Genomic DNA, 23,069 nt, shown 5'->3' with positions numbered 1-23,069 from the left:
CGCCCACTGTGGGCGACGCGGACGATGACGCAGACGATGCAACGTGTTTTAATTTTTTTTTATTTTAAAATTCGAAAATTTTGTTATATATACCTACGCGGATTTGGCAACGGCCTCGATGGCGCGGACGTTGTTGGATACGCACAACACCCTTATGAAGTGTACGGATCCGGCCCAAGCCGAGCGCCTCTAGAGGTTGGGCGATGAGTTGAGCCGTAAGTTGGGGCTTTTGTAGGATAGTCATTTTTTTATTTCTAACTCGTGCAACTTTTTTTTAATCAATGAATTTTTGCCGTTCTTTTAGTTAATCGTTGTGCTTTTTAATAAGTTTGATTTTATATATTTGAAAACATTTAAATTAAATAACAAAACAATAGTAAAATGCTTAGGGCACCCCTTAGGGCGCCCCACTGCAGGTGGAAGCGCAGGAGGATAAAATGCTGACGTGGCGGTGCATAGGGCGGGCTTTAGGGCGCGCCTTAGGGCGCCCCATTGTGGATGACATTACTCACCTTCATTTTTTTTACCATAGATAATAAATAAGTAACTAACTCATTTCATTCACATTTTATTAGTATAAAATTAATACTACGTACATTCATCCTGCATTAAAAGTCACATTTACTTTTCTACACTCGTTTTATAAAAATGATAATAAAAATGATAGTAAATGTAGAGAAGACTATTCTCTATATTATTCTCTCTCTTACTTTACTATTTCTTTAATTTAACTATTTATTATTATTTTTATAAAACTAGTGCAGAAAAATAAATGTAACTCCTAATGAGGGGAAGTAGGTAGTATATAAAAGTGAGAATCATATTTTACTAACTTTTTCAAGTGATTCCCCTACATTTCTTAAAATCCATATCGGAATGTGGACAATTATTAGGGATTGATGTATTACTATTCTCACTGATCCTTTCGCTGTATATATTTATATATGTTCTATTCAATATATCTGTCTGTTCCAATATTTGTTGAATATTGAGTTCATCTGATCCAATATTCTTTTCTCCTGACACCTCATTTTTCACATGTTTTAATTATCTATGAATGATATGCGACTATGCGAGGTTTGTAGCTCATTATACAAGAAAGATGCTTCGGAGTGCTTGTATATGTAACCTTATTCCAGCATTATTATGTACGGAAGAATTCAAAATTAATTTGTATTATATTACAAATCAATATCCCATTGAGCTACTATTAAGTTAAGGATTAATATAAGGGGTAATAACAATTTAAATCACGAATTTTGGTCAAATTGTGAGTGGTCCCATTAACTTTGAAGTTGAAATATTAAATAACAAAGTCCAATTTTTTCTCTAAGTGTCTCATCCGTACAAAATTCGACATCTTTTAGTGATGTTAAACGACAATATTTCAATAAAATAAGAAGATAAATGAGAAATAATGGAATATTGTAGAAAAACAAGTACTTATTTTAATTACACATGTTTTGAATATCGTTAAAAGATGATACTTTGTGCACGAATGAGACAATTGAGAAATTTGAAACTTTTTGTGATTCAATATTCCAATTTCAAAGTTGGCGGGATGGATCAGAATTCGATAAAAAATCATAATTTAAATAACTATAAACTCTTTAATAGATAAATCTAAGCTCAAGTCCGAGATGGGGCACGTGGTGGGACACCCCCCACCCTTCACTTGCTCGGATGACGTAGGTCCCGTCACCGCACTCGCGTCAAGTCTTGCCATGGTCTCGTGCCGGAGGCGGGCCCGCCCACTCACCATGCATTGCGGAATGCTGTAAGATATTTTAGCTATGATTTGGAACTTCATAGATTAATTCTATGGCATTAATATTTTCTTCTTCTTTTCATCTCTTTTTCCGTATGAAACCAACTTTCAAACTTGGCAACTAGACCCACCACTACTTCTCTTCTCTCTTTTTCTTGCTTCAAACTTTTGTGAAGGAAAGACTTGTGAATAGATGCATCCTTCCTTGAAATATCTATCTAAATTATTGAGTATTTCTTCTTTCTTTTCGTAATGGAGTCACACACCCTCCATCAATTTTATCCCCATTTATTAAGGGCTTATCATACACTCCAACGACCACATCAATTTGCAGCCATGAACAAAATATTCTATTGGTTTTTTGCATGTTCATTTCTCATCGTAACCTTTGAAATGCCTTCATGTCTAGCTAAATCATACATGAGCCTTGCCACTGATCAAACTGCCCTTCTTGCCTTAAAAACACGCATAACCGCAGACCCTTCTCGTATTCTTGCAAGAAACTGGACCAGCTCGAGCTCCGTATGCAGTTGGATTGGCGTCACTTGCAGCTTGCGCCACCAAAGAGTAGCCGCCTTGAATCTCTCATACATGTCTCTCTCCGGCACCATCCCACCACAGCTCGGCCACCTCTCCTTCCTTGTCTCCCTCAACCTCACCAGCAACCTCTTCGTTGGAGCTTTGCCTCAGGAGCTGTCTCTCCTTTACCGTTTGAAGTTCATATCTCTCCGACTCAACAACTTCACCGGAGACATCCCCCCATTGTTTGGCCAATTACCAAAACTAGAGTACTTGAACTTACGAAACAACAGTTTCACAGGATCCATCCCGAAATCCCTCTCGAATCTAACAAACCTACAATTTCTTGACTTGACTTACAATTCTCTTCATGGAGAAATTCCACAAGAGTTAGGGAGACTTCAAAGTCTGCAATTTTTGGTGGTCCAATTTAATCGTCTCTCCGGTGCTATACCATTAGCCATCTTCAACATATCGACCCTTGTGTCTATAGCATTCACGGGCAACGAACTGAGTGGAAGTCTTCCAACAGATATGTGCCATAATCTTCGAAATCTTGATCGGATTCTTCTTTCTCAAAACTATTTGACTGGTTCGATTCCAACAAATTTTTCCAAATGCTCACAACTAAGGAGCTTGTCCATCTCTTACAACTCTTTTAGTGGGCAGATACCTGCAGAAATCGGCTCCCTAACATCTCTTCAGCATTTATATCTCGGTGGCAACAATTTGAACGGTAAGGTTCATGTTCGTATCAACATAAAACTCTGCAACTGTACATGATTGATGTTCTATCAAGATTAGGTTGATGTTCGAAAACCATACAATAATTCTTTTACAGGTACACTACCACATGTGATTGGCAGTCTTGAGAGCCTGGTTGTTTTTGGTGCTGAAAGAAATCAGATTGGGGGCTCAGTTGATTTTAATGTCTTCATGAATATGTCTTCTCTGCAAACATTACTACTATGGCGCAACAAATTCATAGGGAACATTTCAAGGGATGTTGGAAATCTCACAGTCCTCACAAGCCTACAACTCCACGAAAACTACTTGACAGGTCAGACCAAGTAATTTTCATGCTATACAAGCCAAGACATTTTCATATTTAATCACCTATATATACTCGTCGATACATATCTGCTGTTCGATAATAGTTCGAGTCAAGAACCGAAGCTGACTTGTATCACTATAAGCTAATTTGGCACTCTTGCAGGTCTTATTCCCCCTGAACTCGGCCGACTTTACCAACTGGAGGAATTGCTATTAGAGTCAAACACCTTTATTGGTTCGATTCCACATGAGATTTTTAACATTTCAACTCTTCGAAATCTTGCACTTTCTTTCAATTCACTATCAGGCGTTCTTCCGACCCATCTATGCCATGCCTTTCCCTTTCTCGAAGAACTTCATCTTAGTATGAACCTCATCACTGGATCGATACCCAACTCTATCTCTAACTGTTCTCAACTCACAATTCTCGCACTTGCTGCAAACAAATTCAGTGGTTATATACCCACTGATCTCGGCAACCTAAGACTTCTCCAAAGTCTTGAATTGTTCAGCAACAATCTTCATGCACCAGCTTCTTTACTATCGGGCTTCATTACTTCGTTGGCATATTGCATGCTTCTTACTCGTTTGTTGATTACTGATAATCCTCTGTACGGCGTCATTCCAGCTGCTGTAGGGAATTTATCGTCCTCGCTCCAAGGATTCTATGCTGGCAGCTGCAAATTCAGTGGCAACATTCCTGTTGAAATAGGTAATTTGAGTGGTTTGGTGGTATTGGAACTAGCTAACAATGAGTTATCGGGTAATATTCCACCTACTATCAAACATCTGATCAAGCTTCAAGGATTATCGCTCGATGATAACATGTTGGGAGGCTCCATTGGAGAGGCTATATGTGATTTGCACACCTTGAATTCTGTAAACATTAGCCAAAACCAATTTTCAGGTCCAATTCCAAAATGTTTGGGAAATGTCTCTTCGCTAAGACACATTTTTCTAGACTCCAACATGTTGAATTCAAGCATACCGTCAAACATATGGGACCTTAAAGATCTGATGAGTCTTGACTTGTCCTCAAATTCATTAAGAGGGTTTTTACCTGAAGAGATAAGCAACTTAGGAGCAGCAATCTCTATAGATCTATCAATGAATCACTTGTCAGGGTCTATTCCAAGTAGTATTGGGAAGTTACAGAATTTGGTTAATCTGTCTTTGTCAAATAATAGGCTACAAGGTTCTATTCCTCTGTCTGTGGGAAACATGATTAGTTTGGCAACTCTTGATTTGTCCTACAACAACCTCTCAGGTTCAATTCCAAAGTCTCTGGAAGCACTTCAACACCTCAACTACTTCAATGTCTCTTTCAATACTCTAAGTGGAGAAATTCCTAGTGGTGGTTCTTTTAGAAACTTCACTATTGATTCTTTCAAAGGTAATGAGGCATTGTGTGGAATTCCAAGGTACCATGTCCTGATTTGCTCAGCAGTTTCTAATCCTAGATCAAAAAGGAAGAGAGTAGAACTAGCTTTATTTATTGTTTTAGGGGTTGTGGGCTTCATTTCGGTTGTTTCTCTAGCCTTAATCTTTGTTAGATACAGAAGGAAAGATGAAATAACTAGTAGAGTTGATGAGGTGATATCTGGAGTGCCAGAAAGAGTTTCTTATTACGAACTACTCCGAGGAACTGAACAGTTCAATGAGAGAAACTTAATTGGCACCGGAAGTTATTGTTCAGTTTACAAAGGAATTCTAAACAATGGTAAGGTTGTTGCTGTCAAGGTGTTTAAGATGCAAATGGATGGAATTTCAAGAAGATTTGATATTGAATGTGAGATACTAAGTAGCATTCGGCACAGGAACCTGGCAAGCGTCATAAGTAGTTGCTCCAATGAAGAGTTCAAGGCATTAATTCTTGAATATATGCCAAAGGGAAATCTTGAGAAATGGTTATATTCCCAGAACTATTGCCTGAATGTGATGGAAAGATTGAATATAATGATTGATGTTGCATCTGCTTTCGAGTATCTTCACTATGGTTATACAACACCCATTGTTCACAACGACTTGAAGCCTAGTAATGTGTTGTTAGACGACGACATGGTTGCTCATGTAAGCGATTTTGGGATAGCAAAGTTATTGGGAGATGAGAATAGCTTTGTCATAACCAACACCCTAGCAACCTTAGGTTACATAGCTCCAGGTAAAGTTCACTCTACAGATATTGAATGTGTTTCACTTAATTTCTACTAACATCTTGATTTTGTTGTTCCAGAATATGGCTCGGAAGGGCTAATTTCGACAATGGGAGATGTGTATAGCTTTGGCATTATGATGATGGAAACTTTCACTAGAAAAAGGCCTAGTGATGATATGTTTGGTGGAGATTTGAGTCTAAAGAGATGGGTCGAACTCGCAATTTCACAGAAGGCTGATGAAGTGATAGATGCTAACTTATTAATGAATTTGGAGAAACAGTTTGACAATAATGTGCAGTGTGTAACATCAATACTTGAATTGGCTTTGAAATGCGCTGCCGACTCTCCTATGGATAGAATCAACATGAAAGAAGCAAATGCAGAATTGCAGAAAGTCAGAATTTCGATTTTGCCAATGAGATCGAGGTAAGCTGTCTCAAAGCCCTCTCTGCTTTTACTAGATATACTAGTAGTATTGTTCCATTACTATTTTAGTAAGAAATATGTCAGGTAACAATTTCAAGGTGCACTCTTTAGTTAGGAAGAATTCAGTATAATCATGCCAATGACTGAATCTTTCATCATGATCAGCAGCCAAATAGTAAATGCTAAGATATGTATTTAACAGATTCTGTGCAACTAGTTTCAGCAATATCATGAAATGTATTAAATTATTCATAAATTCTCGTTGGAATTGGTAAATAAATAGCCTTCGGGTTGGAGTTGGGGTGCATTACCTTCTGGAAACAAAAGCAATCTTCGGGTCCAAGCAAATCCATAGGCTTTCAACTGTGGCACAAGGTGGGGCGAGCCTCACGAGTTCAGCTTCCGTTCACTGGCGAGCGGCTGAGAATCCAATACAATCACTACTAGTTCCAAAATACAAATTCAATATCCAATCACAACAAGAAACAAATCATCAAACAAACATACTACTACGTTTCAATCAAAGTCGAACAGCTACATTACCTCTCCCGGTCTAATTTTGTGAAAAAAAACATTATCCAACAACAAAAGAGACAAAACTAATCTAATATCCTTCATAAAAGAAAATGATAAGATTATAGAATAGTCTAGTGCTGTTATTTAACTCCAGTCTCCGTTGCGAATTCGAGAGAAGCTGATGACAACACCTTTGATGTATGAGTTTTTCAGACCCTCAACCCATAAGAAGGAAGGGGTATAGTAAAACTCAAGTATCTAAACAAATTAAAACCAATCTTTTCAATTATAGAATTTTACATTAGCAAAGCATAGATGCCTCAGTATGTTAATTATAATCAATAGCAACATAGATCCACCGAGAGGTTCAACTGCATAAGCAGTACTCGGATTCACTACACTTCATATACTATCCAACAACCATCACAGGCATCAATTTCTTCAAAAAAACAAGGATTCTTTTCTCATCTTTATAAATCAAAATAAATTGGGGAAATTTAGTTAAATCTCAGATATTTCCAAATTTTCATGAAAAGATGTAGCAACATCAAGGGGTTCTCCCTGTATACAGGGTCTCAACATCACTACACCTAAAAATTGGAAATTTCATCATTGCATCAAAAAATCGAATAAAAACCAGTTTTGTGAAAATAAATAAATTGGAGAATCAAAAAAAGGTTCAGATAATTATACAGCTGTATCGATCAAGAATTTTCTGAAGCAGAACTGGCGTTAAGCTGATTATTAATCATCACAACCACAGCATATAAATAAATGAAAATTAATAAATTGGCTCATATTAAGAAATTCAACCATTATTATCGATCTACTTCATCGATTGGAAATCTCAGAAGCGCGGATAATCTTTTAATCATAGCCACAAAAAAAACAAAGACAGAAATTATGAGCGCAGATAATGAATGTTGACGTTGTTTTGACACAAATAGGCCGTGAGAAGGTACAGCGGCAAATCTGCAACACTAAACGGCGTCGTTATGGCAGGAGCTATGGGACTTCTTTCTTCATATGAGAAATTTCAGAGGAGCCCGGGTTGCTAGGGGTTTCTTATCTGAATCGCATAAATCAATAGAAACACAAATTAAAATTTGAGGGATTTCACAAATTGAGATCTAAGACGCAGGGATTTTCTATTGCGTTGTGTGGATTGGGTAAGTGAAGAGAAGCAAAGACAACGGTTTTATAGAGAGAAGAAAATACGAAAATCCGAAAATCTTTAATTGCAATATTAAGAGTATCCCCAACTGTGCTTTATGGGACGGACGGCGTCCGTGCACAACCACGTCCGCTGCTGCACTCTTGCCGATGGCACGGCGCTGTTCAATACATCGAGCACGTCTGTGCCGCTGAGCAGGGCGACTTGGCAGCACACCATTAGCCAACGGCTTAGCCGTTAGCATTTTTCATTTTTTTAAAAAAAAACAAATTTTAATTTAAAAATCGTTTTAAATAAAAAAATATATATTTTCCAACTTCCTAAAAAATTATATTCGTTTTCTCATCACTTTTAATTTATTTTTAATTTTTTTCCCAAAATTCCTATTTTTCATCTATAAATACCTCTGTTTCCACACAAAAAATTTATCACCACACTATACAATTCTCATTTAAATTCTCTTATCAATTCTCAATCTTTCACTTCACTCTTGCAAAAAAAATGTCCAGCTCCGACGATCACCCCTTCGACTCCCGTGGTTGGAACCACAAATGGTTCCCTATTCTGGAAACGGAATTCTCGTCCCCTCCTCTAACCCAAGGTTCTCAAATTCCGGGTGGCTACAGTCCTTACCCGGTGGACGAGCAAGATGCCCCCGATGGGCTATACGGGTGGGCACCCGAACAAGGATCGGGAGGGAGGGGCGGCTCCCAAACTCCTCCTATTCCTACTCCTCGTAATACGTGTGTTAGGGCCGTGGCGGTGACCCTCACGTCCGCACCCCGTACACTTCGAGTGAGATGGATATGTTATTTAAAGCCTATTTGGAAATCTCCGAAGATCCGGAGATTGGCACGAACCAAATCGGGGATAGGTTTTGGTTCCGCGTCTCTCGCCGGTACAATGCAATCCGACCGGAGAGAACCATCGAGCGCAAAGAGAGTATGGTGCGCAATGCCATATTCAGAGCCAACGAAGAAATCCAAAAGTTCCAGGGGATTTATCTCCAAGAACAGGATTCGGCGGGGAGCGGCAAGAGCGAGCTCGACATCATCAGTGCCGCCATGACGACCTACCAATCTTCTTATTACAAACCATTCAAGTACCTCACCGCTTGGCAGGAGGTACGTACTCATCTGAAGTATAGGGGAGACTTATCATCCTCCTCCAACTCCTCCAACAAACGGTCGAGGTTGTTATCCGACGCCGGCTCGGAAGAGGTGACTAGCCAGCTTGCCGCAACTAACTTGGGTAGCCCCGACGCCGGCCCGAGTAATTCCCAACTCCGGCCGCAAGGAAGGAAACAGGAGACGGCCAACCGCCGTCGCGCCGCTGCCGCTCCTGCTCCCTTTGTGCTACCTCAACCGCCCACCAACTCGTTGTAAGCCCTTTTGGCTCAACTCAATATGGCAAATACGTCTCACATGTCTCCCGAGAAACTTGATGCACATTATGCAATGATACGAGGTCTTCGAAAAACATTAGGGATAGAATAGTCTTCCACGAAGGTATTTTAAGTATGTAATTTTTATTTTTTAGGATTTTAAGTATGTAATTTTTATTTTTTAGGATTTTAAGTATGTATTTTTTATTTTTTAGGATTTAAGTATGTAATTTTTAATTTTTTTAAAATTTGTAATAGTAGTTCGAGTATTTTTAATGTATTTTTATATTGTAGAAATGTTTTTAGTAATTGAAGTATTTAAATTAAATAATGAAATGGTGGACCATTGAGCATGTCCTTGCGGAAGAGCATGGATGTGAGTGTTGTGCTCTTGGGGAAGAGCAGAGAGTAAAAAATTAATAAATGTGGGTCCGGGCCCACATCCATGCTCTTTGGCAAGAGCATGGATGGCAATGGCGGATCTAGAAAATAAAATCTGTGGGGTCGGATATAATAAAAAATAATACTAATAAATATAATATTATATATCATTATATTAATTAGTGATGAAATAACTTTATACTCCCTCCGTCCCCAAAGAATATGGACTTTGGGGTCGGCACGGGTTTTAATGTATAATTGGTAAAGTAAGAGAGAGGTAGAGAGAAAAAGTAATTAAAGTATTGTTATTAGAGAATGAGTTCCACCTCATTTGAGAGAAAAGACTTTCCCAAATTAAAAAGTACATATTCTTGTGGGACAGACTAAAAAGAAAAGAGTGGATATTCTTATGGGACGGAGGGAGTATACAACATCGATTCTAAAATTTTAGCACCATATATTAATTAGTTTAAAAAAATTAGTAAATAAAATATAAATATAATGAAATTTTAGTTGATGACAGAAATTATAAAAATAATTATGCTTAGTTAATCCACCCACAAATGAGGCAACCTATTTAATTAACTGCCCACTAACATTTAGCCCAAAGAATTTCACTCATTTAACCTAATTACTAAAGCAATAAAAATATTCCATCGTCTTTTTCATCCTTCCAACATCAGATTATGCATTGCAACTCCTCTCTTATATCTCTCCTCTATTTTATTAGTATCGTTCCTCTATCCTCTTACTTTTTTGAAAAAGGCCGAAGGTTAATGGGTGAAATTGAAGCTGTCGTGGGGTCGGAGGCGGAGCTGCACCAGATCAAATGTGAAAGATGATGTTTTCCGGTAGCGCCCGGTGGACCGCCGGTGGGGTCGGCCGACCCCATGCGACCCCACCTGGGTCCGCCGCTGATGGATGGGGATGCTCTAAGAGACAAATAGTCACATTTGTTTACGGCACTGGACATTTGTTTATGGCACGGATTAATGAAAAAAATTGGTAAGTAATAGAGAAAAAATAGATAAAATAGGAAATTTAATGAGAAATTGGTAAAGTAATAGAGAAAAAGTAGGTAAAGTAGGAAAAAAATTAAATAAAATGTGTAAAGTATGAAAAAAAGTTTAAGATTATTTTTTATGGACATTCGAAAATGATAAAATGAGACTATTTTTGTGGACAAATGTAAGCAGTAAATGATATTTTCCTATAGTAGATTTAATTTATTGAGATTCTCAAGAATGAGGAATGTTTTGATACTTATTGCATATCAATTTTTTTCTATTTTAGAGTCGATCTACATTAAAAATTCCTAAAATGAAATTTTTTTAATTTGCAAGAACTTTTTTTAATTTGCAAAATTGGTAATGTGTTGCAAAATTGGTTAGGGGATGGACCTTAACTCATGTACTCCATGTTCTAAATTATAATTCCATTGCTCACTTGTGATTTGAAATTTTTTCAACTGAATTAACATATACTAAAAGAAAATTCAAATTAATTGGAAGTGGACGAAAATCCAACTCTTCAAATTCAAATCTCCAGCAAAAATTTCTAGATCTTGATCTTTTTCTTGTAAAAGTTTCCATCAACATCGTACCGTAGCTATGGATATATTTATCTTATTTCTTCCATTCATAATTTTAATTGTGAACATGTGAATATTTCTGTTATTTGAAACATTGGAAATTTGCACGGAATGGTGTGAAATTCACATGGTGTCGTAACGTGAAATTTGCACAATACTTGTAAAATGATGTCGGAATTCGTTTAGAGGGCAAATCCTGAATCTGTATTGTTACCAATGTTGCTACTTTGATATCTAAATTATTACAACATGTCAATCCGGTATAATCCATGAAAAATTTAATTAAAAAAAAAAATACACAACAAATACTGTTTATAAATCAAGAGACACGTTCTCCACGCGATGAGAAACGTGAGCTCGCTGCTGCTAATGATCCTCCTCTCTGGGCTGGTCTATCGCTGGCCCGAAGCCGCCGCCGGCGTTCATGGTCTTAATTGCGCGGCTGCAGCGGCGGGTGGGGCAGATCGCGGGCCGGGTGGTGGACGAGCTGCGGACGGAGCTGGAGCGGCGGTGCGAGGTTGGTTGGTGGGCGGAATTTTTTATTTTACTATGATTAGATTTTGATGGATAGTCCAAAATAGAAAAATATGACTATTTTTCAGTCTGCGGTAGTAATTTATATTTGTATCTTAAAAATTGTAGTCCAAAAAATGTAAACATAATAAAGTCAACCTCTATTAACTGAAAATGTTTGACACACGAATCGCACCTCACCACCAATCCAGTCTTTGGTCTTCTGAAAATAGTCGATTTGTTTAGCTTTAGTAATTAGTATCGACATGACATAGTTATAATTTTGTTTCTTATTAAAAATTCATCTGTTACATTTTACATATCAATCTAAAGCTTTTCAATACAAATTTTAATTTGAGAATGAACCGAAAATTGAAGCAGTGATGTGCTATTTCATTCAAAATCGGTAATAATATTGATGGAGTAATAGAATATTGCAGTTTATGTTGAAAACACTATATATACATATTAAACACTAAAATTTGACGATCATTTAGTTTTCTTTGAGTTAGAGCTCTCAACTTTCCTAGTCTTTTTAGAATTGGGATCATGTCGGATCCAAGTATACCCACTCGGAATCTCAAACGGATCCATGTCAGTCTTGGACGGTGGCGATGAGAACGTGGCATTGCTCTCTTCTTCACGCCCTGGACTTGACGGCGGAGTGTGGAAATCATCTTCCTCCGATAGTAGCTCCACAAATTTTGTAAATGTTATTACCACTCTTACTGTTGGAACCACAGGTATCGATATCTGATTCAACAAAATTAATCAATATCATAGTGAAACGCCAATTAAGTTTAAAACTGCTTTAAACTTGAGCCACAAAAATGATAGAAATTCATCTGGTTTTGATATACTGATGGACCAGTTAAATTTGACCGCAGGTGACTATCTGACTCATGAGACTTATATAATGATCTTTACATTGGTTTAGAATTTTATGTTTGGAACTCACCTTGACCGGAAAAGTTCGAGGTGGGAAGGTGGTTTTGAGAACCTCCCTCATCCGTTTAACGGCGGTGAGCTTCTTTGACAGAATATCCAACAAGCGGTGGAGCTCATCCGTCTCCAACGGGAACTTCTCCGTCAGCCAAAGCATGGGCCTCAGATTCTTCTTAAACGCGGCCTCCTCCGCCTTCTGCGGCTCGGTCGAGGCCACCGCCGGCAGCCTGCACTCGCGGAACGTGAGCACGACGTTGTGCATCTCGTAGACCCTTGACTTCCACTTCCCGACGTGCTCGGTCCGGTCTTGGCGCCTCCAATTCTTGCAGCTGACGAGCTCGGCTTTCGACACGTCGACGCCCGGCCGCGTGACGCTCTTGGGGTTGCAGTCCTTGGCGATCTGCGCCGCCGTCAGCGGCGTCCCCATCCTCTGGTATTCCGCCACGTGGACTTCCTTCTTGTCGTGCTTCACCACCAGGAGGGACCCTTGGGGCACATCCGGCCGGTCCACGTCGTTGATGAAGAGAAAGCTGTGGTTGCGCCGCTTGAAGTTCAGGCCGTCGAACCCGGCCAGGGTCGTGTCCGCGCGGAGGTTCCCGGCGCGCTTCCAGATCTTGTACGTGTCTGAGGGCGCCACCCTGGTGCATCAAAATTAATTAAATTGTTTACAAATTTTGTTTTGCAAGGGCATAATTGTTTTAGACCGGCAGATTTACAAGGCATATATTTATCATATTAGGCCTTTATTACTCAATATCGAATTTAAGAATTGGACTGTCATTGACACCATTTTATGTATAATTCAAACTCAGCCACATATTTTACGGCTAGCCAAGTAAGATCAAAATATACCGAACAAAAATTCTATTTGGTCCAGGTTGGGAAAATTGCACAATTTCAATAATTGATGATTTTCAAGACCAATTTTAAAGTTTGTTGAAAATACTCGAATTCACCCATAGTTTTTTATTTTTAAAAACCAATATCCTTAAATAAAAACTATATTAGGCACATATTGTTCAATATCGAATTTAAGAATTGGGCCGTCGTGCTGTTTCATGTATAATTTAGACTAAGCCACATATACTTAACGGCTAGCCAAGTAAGATCAAAATCTATTGAAAAAAAATGTACCGTATTTGGTTCATGTTAGGTGCATATTTTCAATAATTAATGATTTTCAATACCAATTTTAAAGTTTGTAGAAAATATTAAAATTCACCCAAAGTTTTTGGTTTTTAAAACCAATCATTAAATAAAAATGATGTGTAAAAGTTTCCATAATTAAAACGGTATATTTTTAAGCGATGAACCAAAATGAAAATACTTGTTAGTATTTTTAAGGGACGGAGGTAACTCTACCTGTCGATGAAGGGTATGATGGAGCTCTCGAAGTGAAAGGAGATCTCCATGTAGAAGTCCCGCATGCGGCGTAGGGCGGCGACAAGGCGCGGCAGGCGGCGGCGCCACTTGGACCAGTTGTTAAGGTGGCCGTGGTAGACGAGGACGGGCGCGATCTCCTTGCAGCGGCGGAGGAGGGCCTCCTGGAGGGCATGCCACCCGACGGAGTTCTGGAGGTAGATGTTGGCCCCCGCGGAGGCCATGATGCGGGCGGATTCGACGTCGTTGAGGCGGACGGCGATGTGGAGGGGCGTCTCCTTGAGGGGGTTGTCGCGGCAGTCGAGGACCGCCGAGATTTTCTCCGCGAGGTGCTCCTCGGCTATGGATTCGGCCTCGGTGTTGATGGTGTTGGCGTCGGAGAGCTTGGGAAGGGTGGAGACGATTTTGGCGAGGGCCGCGTGGTCCCGGGTGGCCACGGCGTAGTGGGCAGGGCTGTTGGCGTAGTCTTTTGGCTCCACGGGGGCGGTCACGAATGTGGGGGGCTTGGTTGATGGCTTAGACATTTTGATGAATTTTTTTTCCCTATTGTGTGTAGATTTATTGAAATTTTTTAGATTTTTTGTCGTGTGAAAATGGATTTGTGCAGTGGGTAAGAGAAATGAGAGAAGAATGGAAATTGGACAGAAAAAAAAGTTTGTTACGATTTTCATGGATCCAAAATACAAAAGGCGGATAAGTTAGATTTTGACCGTTGCATATAAAAAAAGGAGAGCCGATGAAACTATAGAAATTGCACAAAATAGAATGATATATATAAACCATGTCAAGGATTACATAATATGGCTATGAGAGGCAGAATATTCAATTAAGACCCGACACTGGACACGCACTAAGCTACCTTAGAATTTGTTTTAGTAAAGATGTCGTACAGACTACTCCATCCATCCGTCCATGAAATAATGTCCATATTTGTCATTTTAGTCTGCCTATAAAATAATGTTCATATTTACATTTTCCATTTTTGGTAAATAGACCTTACTTTTCACTAACTCATTATACTCACGTTTTATTCTAAAACCAATATAAAAAAGACTCACATCCCACTAGCTTTTTCAATCCATTTTCTTCACATTTCTTGAAATTCACACTGAGTCAAATTGGGACTTTAAATCGTGGACGGAGGGATTAATAAAACACAGCTTGAAGATCTTTCCGTAGAAACTTTCCTTGGAGATCGACGCTGTGAAGTAAGCCTAATCGTGTTAAAACGAGCCATCTTTCTTTAGCAAATAATTTGTATATTTTGTGTCAGGATATTATTGCAAGAGGCCTAATACAAGCATGGATTTGTTTCTGGATGATTTCGACATTAACGGAGACTATGATATGACGAAGGTGCGTGCTGTGTTTTCAAAATTCCCATCATTCGGATTTTGTTGCGGGGTATAAAGAAGGTGCTTCAGCAGAGTCGAAGTTATGTTCCATCAGCTATAAAGCTCGTCTCGAGAGAATGAAGGCTCAAATGGCGGGTGTTGAGTTATTTTTGTTCCTAGTAACTACTCTAAATATTACTCCCTCCCTCACTCCACTAATAAACTTCAATTTGTTTTTTTTTTCTAAATTTTGGTAATGGAGGCTCATATTCCATAACTTTATCTCACTCACCTTTCATTTTAAAATTAATATACCACATCTTTTACTAACATTTTCAATTCACTTTCTACTACAATTTAAAACCCGTATCGGTACAAAAATCATTTTGTATTGGTTGACGTAGATTGTATAAAATATGAGTAACTATTTTTTGCATAATTGAATTTAAAAATAAATCATTACTGTCCCTAATAGATGTCCCTAATAGATGTCCCGCATTAGACCGATGCAAGGTTTAAGAAATTGTTTGACTTTATCAAGTTAAGTGGAGAGAAAAAGTCAGTGGATTGTGGGTCCTAATTTTGTATATTAGTTTTATTAATAAAATATAAGTGAGAATTTGTTAGTGGAATGTAAGGTCCACTACCAAAAATGATAAAAATGAAATGAGACATATTTTAGAGACCATCCAAATAAATATGGGATATTTAACAGATACCGAAGGGAGTAAATAATACTCCCTCCGTCCCTCTGTAGTAGAGACGTTTCATTTTGAGCACTCGTTTTGAAAAAAGTTATACTCCCTTCATCCATGAAAAATATGACACATTGTGAATGGCACGAGTTTTAATGTGGAATTGGTAAAGTAAGAAAGAAGTAGTGCTAGTGGAATGTGAGGTCCATATTATTAGTAAGAGAGAAGGGGAAAAAGTAAAAGAGAAGTAGTGTTAGTGTAATGTGAGGTTCATATTATTATAAGAGAGAAGGGGAAAAAGTAAGAGAGAAGTTGTTGAAAACTTTTCTTTTTTAAATGTGCTCTACTTTTTGTGTACAACCAAAAATGACAAATGTGTTCTATTTTTCGTTGACGGATGGAGTAATAAATAGTTAAAGTGTAAAAAAAGTAAAGTAAAAATAGAATAATATAGTTAAGAGTCTTCTCTATATTATTTTTTTCTCTTATTTTATATTTTTTTATTTTAATTATTTATTATCATTTTTTCAAAACGAGTGCTGAAAATGAAACGCCTCTACTACAGAGGGACGGAGAGAGTACTTAAGATAAAACTCAACTTATTAGCTACCAATAATAAAAAGTTATGGAATTCTTGTCAATTATGTGGGAATTAAAAATTGGAATATTAAATTATTCCCCCCGTCCCGGCTAAGATGATATATTTCTTAATCACCACGAGATTTTAAGTTTTGTTGGTTAATGTATTTATTGGAGAGAAAAAGGTGGGTGTAAATATTAAATGAATAGGGAAAGAGAGATGAATATTTAATTGGAGAGAAAAAAAGTGGTTGAGTGTATTAATTAAAAAGAAAAAAGTTTCCAAAAATAGAAATGTGTCATTTCACTTGGAATAAACTAAAAAAAAGCCGGTCATATTAAGTGCGACAAAAGGAGTATAAATTATAATTTTGAAAAAATAGTAGGATTGATTAATCAATAAATAATGTAATTAATTTACACTTCCAAAACAAAAATAAAAATTAAGTCTTCCATTTAACGTGATCACTAAAAAATGAAAGCTTTTACAGTACTATAATACTAATATTGTATCAACGTTAATAAAATTTATATCATTTAATATTTACATCAAACTCAAACTCATTTTTTAAATATGGGTCACACCAAAATTAATTATATTTCAATTATTTATTCCAAACTCAAACCCAAAATACATTTACTCCAAACTCAAATTCAAAATAATATTTTATATTTACCTACTCATTATATTTTTCAATTATAACTACATACTAATCCGACAATATTTTATTAATAATTTATATAAATTAAATAATTATACAAAATTTTCTTACTAATATATTTATGTACTATATTCAAAAAAAAACTTACACTACTTTAAAATTAAAATACACTAAACATACTATAATAAAATTTATTAAAAAATTGAAAACAAGTCTAAAAGCGATTACATAAAAGATATCACAATAAATATTAAAAAATAGCTAAAATTCAAAACTCAAAATTTGTGTATTGTTACCATATGTGTATACATATTTACTACAACGCTAACCTTAGAAAACAACAAATTAATGCCACATAAAATAAAATAAAATGTACCATTAACATAAAAAAAATTCAAAATGTGCAAAATATGACCATATTGGATATTAACATCTCAAGATAGTAAGGACTGATATGCTATTATCTAAAAACAAATTGCAATAGCTACTCTTTTTGTCGTGTTTACTCTAAATTCAGTGTTGTTTCATTAAAATATCCAAAAATGAGTTTAGGCATGTGGTATGATTGGAGGTGGTCTTACAAAACTACACAGCTGGTGTTTTTTATTTCTTTAGCTTCCGTAGTAAAAAATTCATAAAGTTCAACCTTTCCTATCATTCAATTTACAGAGATTTTGTCTTCAACAACACCAATTTTGTGAGGGCTAATGAGAGTACTCAAAAAATTTAAAAAAATTACAAGTAGAAAAGACACAAAAATAACATATCGTAAGGGGCTTAAACCCTTCACCCCCACTTAGTGGGAGTATTTAAAGAAGAAAAAATGGGAATTGGGGGGATACGATGTTAGGTTTAGTATACTGAAAAGCATGTTTCGAGCGAGTTCGCACGAATAGAATCTTGCTTGTGTACGGAAAAACTTTACAATTCACTTTTGACTCGATTCAGTATTATTCGAGCATTTCGCACGAATAGAATCAGTATATTATTACATTGTGTTTGCTTGTGCGTTTATAAGATGTTTTAAAAACATTTAAATGCATAAGAAGTAAACAAAGGCTAAGTCTTTTGCTTAGTAGACTGGTTGTGGGCGTCGTCCACTTTAAGGTAACTACAGTCGGTTCTATGCAATGCTTTGCAAAAGAAAAAGAAGAATTTCACAACCTAGATAGGCTTTGGCTACCTCTGGCGGTGTACAACGCCTGGATCAGACGATGCCGGGGGTCCTCCCGTGGGAGCCATCGCCTCAAGGGAGAAATCGGCGAAGGGGACTATAGGTAGAGGGGCCGAGCCGAATCAAGCCAGACGGGCTCTGGCTCGGGCGCGGGCACCCTCGAACTCCCTAATGTCCATGTACATGACCGCCACAATGGCGGACACTTCCCGCATGACGCCTCCCCAATACCAAGCCTATCTTGCCGGAATTGAGTTTATGGTAAGACAACTTGGTTCCGCCTCCAGGTGGCTTCAGTGCACCTTCACCGCATTCGGGGGATGATTCGCCGGCAGAGTAGTTTTTTTTATTTTCTATAAAATTGTATTTTAAATTATGTAATTTTTATTTTTTTAGGATTTTAATTATGTTTTTTTTTTGTTTTTTTGAACTTTAAGTTGTATTTTTAGTTTATGTTATGATTTTATTTTATTTAATGAAGTGAGTTTTTATTAATTGAATTTGGTTGGAAATAAAAATAAAAAATGAAATTGAATGAATAGTAATTTAAGAGACGGTTAATGGACAGATAAGAGATGGAGGGTTGCAAGTTCCGTCTCCTAATTAAGAGATAGAGTAAAAAGTACAGTGGAGCCCATATATAGTAATTTAAGGGACAGTTAAGGGAAATATAAGAGACAACGTTGTAGATGACCTAAAGATGCCACGATAGAATCCACAGCAACCACAATGCTGTACCCAATCATATACCGCCATGTCATCACACTCGCCAAATCCAAAACACGTCCAAGTTCAATGAACCTGCAACGGCCGCCCCCTGCCCTTCATTTCCCGACTTATTTATTTTTCCATTTCATCTCTCACAAAAACACACACCGCAAACAACAGCTTCCCAAAACCCAGAAACCGAGAAATCATCTTATCAATGGCATTTTCCGTGTCCGCTTCGCCCGCACCCGTTCACAGCTCCTCTCCGTCTTCCTCCTTTGAGCAGCCGAGAGGTAAAATCTCATCCCAATTCCATATTCTCCGAAAAAGTTTCGGTAATTAATTCGATTTTTTCTTCTTCTTTTGGATTGAATCACGTTTTCTATTGTTTCAGCTGCGCAATTCGGTGCATTTCAGCCGTTGGATAGGTCTCACCATTCAACGTCATCGGTTAAACTTTCACGGCGTCGTTGCGCCGCCGTGAAGCCGTTGCACGCGGAGGCGAAGAGGAGTGATTCGATCGTTCCGTCGGCTGCAACCGTGGTTGCTCCTGGTACGTCGAAACATTCATTCAGAGTCTGTGCATGTAGATTAATTGGAAGAGAAATTAGTTAAATCTGGCATCATTTCTTGGTCGTTTTCTAATATCGAAAATTCTGCAGAGGTGGTGGAAAAGGCGGAGGTAGAGGAGGACTTCGAGAAGTTGGCGGTGGAGCTTCAAAATGCTTCTCCACTTGAGATTATGGATAAGGCACTCGAGAAATTCGGAAACGATATTGCTATCGCTTTTAGGTATTTCTCGCACTTCTTCAAATTTTATCATTTGATGCTCTGTTTGAGATCCCACGAATCATGATTGTAACTGTACCATTTCTTTGTTAATTTTTGTTTGATCACGGAAACTTTAATTGAAATTGCAAAAAAAAAGAGTTTATTTTTATAGTAAGCATGCAGGGGAAGAAATTGAATATCATCATGAAATCTACTCATCTCATACCGATGTATATTGCTGAAAGTATTGGAAATATTTTGAAACATTTGGCTAACTGGTGCAATGTTAATTTATTTTGCAGTGGGGCAGAAGATGTGGCTTTGATTGAGTATGCACATTTAACCGGAAGGCCATACAGGGTTTTCAGCCTTGATACAGGGAGACTGAATCCGGAGACGTATAGGCTCTTTGATGAAGTTGAGAAGAAGTATGGGATTCGTATCGAATACATGTTTCCAGATGCTGAGGAAGTCCAAACTTTGGTTAGAAGCAAGGGCCTTTTCTCTTTCTACGAAGACGGCCACCAAGAATGCTGTCGTGTGAGGAAGGTGAGGCCGTTGAGGCGGGCCCTCAAGGGGCTTCGGGCATGGATAACAGGCCAGCGTAAGGATCAGTCTCCTGGGACCCGATCAGAAGTCCCCATTGTCCAAGTGGATCCTGTTTTTGAAGGTTTGGATGGTGGAGTCGGGAGCTTGGTGAAGTGGAATCCAGTGGCGAATGTGAAGGGCAACGACGTCTGGAACTTCCTCCGGACAATGGATGTGCCGGTGAACTCGTTGCACGCACAGGGCTACATCTCAATCGGGTGTGAGCCGTGCACGAGGCCTGTCCTACCCGGGCAGCACGAGCGTGAGGGAAGGTGGTGGTGGGAGGATGCCAAGGCCAAGGAGTGTGGCCTGCACAAGGGAAATATCAAGGAGGAAAATAACACTGTCCAAGACAACGGGACTGCCTCAGTCACGGATCTGTTCACATCCGAGAACGTCGTGAGCTTGAGCCAGCAGGGAGTTGAGAACTTGCTGAAGCTGGAAAACAGGCAGGAGGCATGGCTCGTTGTGCTGTACGCCCCCTGGTGCCAATACTGTCAGGCAATGGAGGGCTCGTACGTCGAGCTGGGTAAGGCGCTGGCGGGGTCTGGTGTCAAGGTGGCGAAGTTCAGAGCAGACGGGGAGGAGAAGGCCTTCGCGCAGGAAAAGCTGCAGCTGGGAACGTTCCCTACTATCGTCTTCTTCCCCAAGCGGTCTCTGCGTCCAATTAAGTATCCATCGGAGAACAGAGACGTCGCCTCGTTGACGGCTTTCGTGAATGCTCTCCAATAGAAGTGAAAATTATAGGAAAGTTTGGATTTGGGTGGTGGGGAAGCCTCTAAAAGTAAGAATGGTGTATAATTTTGTAGGTTTGTTATCTCTCCCCCTAGTTTTTGATGTGTCTTTATATTGTTCGAGTTTTGTAAGTGTTGATGGCAACCGCGTTAAACGATCGTTCGACGTGGGAAATAAGATCTCGTGTTCTGCTCTCTTATTGATTTTAGTTTTGTTGTTTACTGCAATTTAAAAAAAAAAGTTGTCATGGGAGTATAAGCCCCGTTCAGTTAGCCCAATTACGGGCCTAGTGAATAACTGTGAAGTATCAGCCAATTTCACCAAGGGCGCAGGGTCAGAGGGCTCCTCACGTGTCTCAGCCCCTGACAACTAGGCCAGACCGCCAGCCCATGGGCTTTGCTTGTTTCCAAGCCCGCATCTCTGCGGTTCGTGGCCCGGGGACTTTCCTGGGTCAGCCCATTATGGAAATAGGCCACAACCCATTCACTTAATCCCATGACTTGTTAATTAGGAAGCGGAGCTCTATATATTATATAGCACTTTGAACTTCATTATTCCTCCGATGTGGTAATTCACTCCTAATACTTTATCTCCTAACTAATTAGTATTACTATTACTTATAATGAATCGTAGACGATAACATATCTAGATGAAAAGGAATCGGGAATCCTAAGGCAGCTATTCAACTATGTACATTAATTACAATTTCAAACTAACCAAATTTGAAATTTAATACTAGTATAAACATGTTTTGTCAGCGTATGTGATATGGACGAATAAATCAGACTGAATACGCCAATATTTTAGTTTAGAATTCAATGTATTTACATCTTACAGAGCGCAATTTATAGTACTTATTTATTTTCACTTTAAAATTTCTAGTAATGTATGAACAGTTTAGTTTTCAGCCCGTGGATCCATCACTGTATGAATGATTTAATTATTATTTCAAGTTAATAATTCATTTGACATTATTTGGAATAAAGATTTGACTTTAGAATCTTTGTAATAAGACAAAACACTGTTCAATGATCAGACGATATAATTTACTCTACTTATGTCCTTTGAAAATATGAGGTCCTAATTAATTTTGTTTTCAACGAAATACACAACAATGAGTTTTTTTTTTTAATGAATGCAAGATGCGACCCTTTCATGGTCTTCATTACAATTCAATTATAATTATGGTGTTTATGTTGGTGTTTTAGTTTGAGGGGAATTGGGAAGTGACATTTAATTTCAGTTACTAGATAATCGCATGCCAGGCCAAGTCAATTAAATTTTTCGACTAGTGGAAATTATATACTTACTTTAGCATAGATAAACGAACATAAATTTAAAAACTTCATCACGATTGACTCGAACCCAAAACAATATTTGGCAAATCAGACATTAACCACTAGGCAACACAAACACATAACCTTTCTTTTTTATTAATTAAGAGTCGTATTCTCATATATTAATTTTTCATTAATTAGTGTCTCATTTATGGTGTCAATGTTGACGATTTAGTTAGAAGGGAGTTGATGACCATCAATGTTAGAACTCATAACCTCTACTTATTAAGATTGGTGGAAATTATTTACTCCTCTCCTTTTTGTGAATAAAGTGTCCTATTTTTCATGAATTAATGTCTCATTTAATAAAATTACAAGTATAAATGCGACATTCTATCCTATATAACGTTTTTAAATACTCCTAGCTAGTATATTTTTAAAGAAATGGTCTCTAGTCTAAATTTTCAATGACCACGTGATCAGCTTTACTTGTCATCTAAGAAATATCGATCACAAACTCATCAACTATATATGATTAGAAAACTGATATTTGAAAATTAATACTACTATTCACTATTCAGCTTCAATATTTCTTAACTTTCATGCTAAAAGGACACATGCATGAACTGAATTTATAATATTATTGTATTATCCATAAAATTTAGTGAAAGCACATATTGAGTAATAAATCCAAAATATTAAGTACCAGGATCAACAAAACTGAATGAAAGAATAGGAAT

General features: G+C 37.9%; 3 protein-coding genes, 1 long non-coding RNA gene and 5 other non-coding genes across 9 annotated transcripts; 2 read left to right on the top strand and 7 right to left on the bottom strand.

Moving 5' to 3' along the window:
* The first annotated feature begins 1,505 nt into the window (after nt 1–1,505).
* Nucleotides 1,506–6,178, top strand: LOC121787341 (probable LRR receptor-like serine/threonine-protein kinase At3g47570). Its single transcript, XM_042186048.1, has 4 exons — nt 1,506–3,023; nt 3,129–3,347; nt 3,504–5,501; nt 5,574–6,178. Exons 1-4 carry the CDS (start codon nt 2,021–2,023, stop codon nt 5,924–5,926), a joined length of 3,573 nt encoding a protein of 1,190 aa, XP_042041982.1. The 5' UTR covers nt 1,506–2,020; the 3' UTR covers nt 5,927–6,178.
* Nucleotides 3,900–7,614, bottom strand: LOC121787342. Its single transcript, XR_006047339.1, has 3 exons — nt 6,234–7,614; nt 4,116–4,217; nt 3,900–4,040 (listed from the first exon to the last, which is right to left on the bottom strand). It is a non-coding gene; the product is annotated as an uncharacterized LOC121787342 (long non-coding RNA).
* Nucleotides 6,566–6,672, bottom strand: LOC121788145. Its single transcript, XR_006047597.1, has one exon. It is a non-coding gene; the product is annotated as a small nucleolar RNA snoR97 (small nucleolar RNA).
* On the bottom strand, nt 6,944–7,055 carry LOC121788136. The gene has a single exon (XR_006047588.1). It is a non-coding gene; the product is annotated as a small nucleolar RNA Z278 (small nucleolar RNA).
* On the bottom strand, nt 7,111–7,201 carry LOC121788131. Its single transcript, XR_006047583.1, has one exon. It is a non-coding gene; the product is annotated as a small nucleolar RNA Z223 (small nucleolar RNA).
* Nucleotides 7,229–7,318, bottom strand: LOC121788152. Its single transcript, XR_006047604.1, has one exon. It is a non-coding gene; the product is annotated as a small nucleolar RNA U36a (small nucleolar RNA).
* Nucleotides 7,357–7,495, bottom strand: LOC121788159. The gene has a single exon (XR_006047611.1). It is a non-coding gene; the product is annotated as a small nucleolar RNA snoR134 (small nucleolar RNA).
* A 4,356-nt stretch (nt 7,615–11,970) lies between the features above and the next one.
* LOC121787910 (ankyrin repeat domain-containing protein 13B-like) lies at nt 11,971–14,330 on the bottom strand. Its single transcript, XM_042186754.1, has 3 exons — nt 13,789–14,330; nt 12,440–13,064; nt 11,971–12,234 (listed from the first exon to the last, which is right to left on the bottom strand). Exons 1-3 carry the CDS (start codon nt 14,328–14,330, stop codon nt 11,971–11,973), a joined length of 1,431 nt encoding a protein of 476 aa, XP_042042688.1.
* Nucleotides 14,331–19,092: 4,762 nt separating this feature from the next.
* Nucleotides 19,093–21,251, top strand: LOC121787533 (5'-adenylylsulfate reductase 1, chloroplastic-like). Its single transcript, XM_042186294.1, has 4 exons — nt 19,093–19,251; nt 19,353–19,511; nt 19,621–19,750; nt 20,032–21,251. The coding sequence occupies exons 1-4, from the start codon at nt 19,176–19,178 to the stop codon at nt 21,047–21,049; spliced, it is 1,383 nt and encodes a 460-aa protein (XP_042042228.1). The 5' UTR covers nt 19,093–19,175; the 3' UTR covers nt 21,050–21,251.
* Nucleotides 21,252–23,069: the final 1,818 nt, after the last annotated feature.

Source organism: Salvia splendens, chromosome 22 (genome assembly GCF_004379255.2).
Source record: "Salvia splendens isolate huo1 chromosome 22, SspV2, whole genome shotgun sequence".
Taxonomy (NCBI): Eukaryota; Viridiplantae; Streptophyta; class Magnoliopsida; order Lamiales; family Lamiaceae; genus Salvia; species Salvia splendens.
Note: the sequence above shows the minus strand (reverse complement) of the source record. Positions and strands in the feature narration are given on the sequence as shown.

Coding starts and splice junctions, on each gene's coding strand:
- LOC121787533 (XM_042186294.1), top strand. CDS start 19,176: ATGGCATTTTCCGTGTCCGCTTCGCCCGCACCCGTTCACAGCTCCTCT. Junction 19,252..19,352: donor CTCCTTTGAGCAGCCGAGAG/GTAAAATCTCAT, acceptor CTATTGTTTCAG/CTGCGCAATTCGGTGCATTT. Junction 19,751..20,031: donor GATATTGCTATCGCTTTTAG/GTATTTCTCGCA, acceptor TTTATTTTGCAG/TGGGGCAGAAGATGTGGCTT.
- LOC121787910 (XM_042186754.1), bottom strand. CDS start 14,330: ATGTCTAAGCCATCAACCAAGCCCCCCACATTCGTGACCGCCCCCGTG. Junction 13,065..13,788: donor ATCATACCCTTCATCGACAG/GTAGAGTTACCT, acceptor TTGATGCACCAG/GGTGGCGCCCTCAGACACGT. Junction 12,235..12,439: donor CTCGAACTTTTCCGGTCAAG/GTGAGTTCCAAA, acceptor TTGTTGAATCAG/ATATCGATACCTGTGGTTCC.
- LOC121787341 (XM_042186048.1), top strand. CDS start 2,021: ATGGAGTCACACACCCTCCATCAATTTTATCCCCATTTATTAAGGGCT. Junction 3,024..3,128: donor CGGTGGCAACAATTTGAACG/GTAAGGTTCATG, acceptor ATTCTTTTACAG/GTACACTACCACATGTGATT. Junction 5,502..5,573: donor CTTAGGTTACATAGCTCCAG/GTAAAGTTCACT, acceptor TTGTTGTTCCAG/AATATGGCTCGGAAGGGCTA.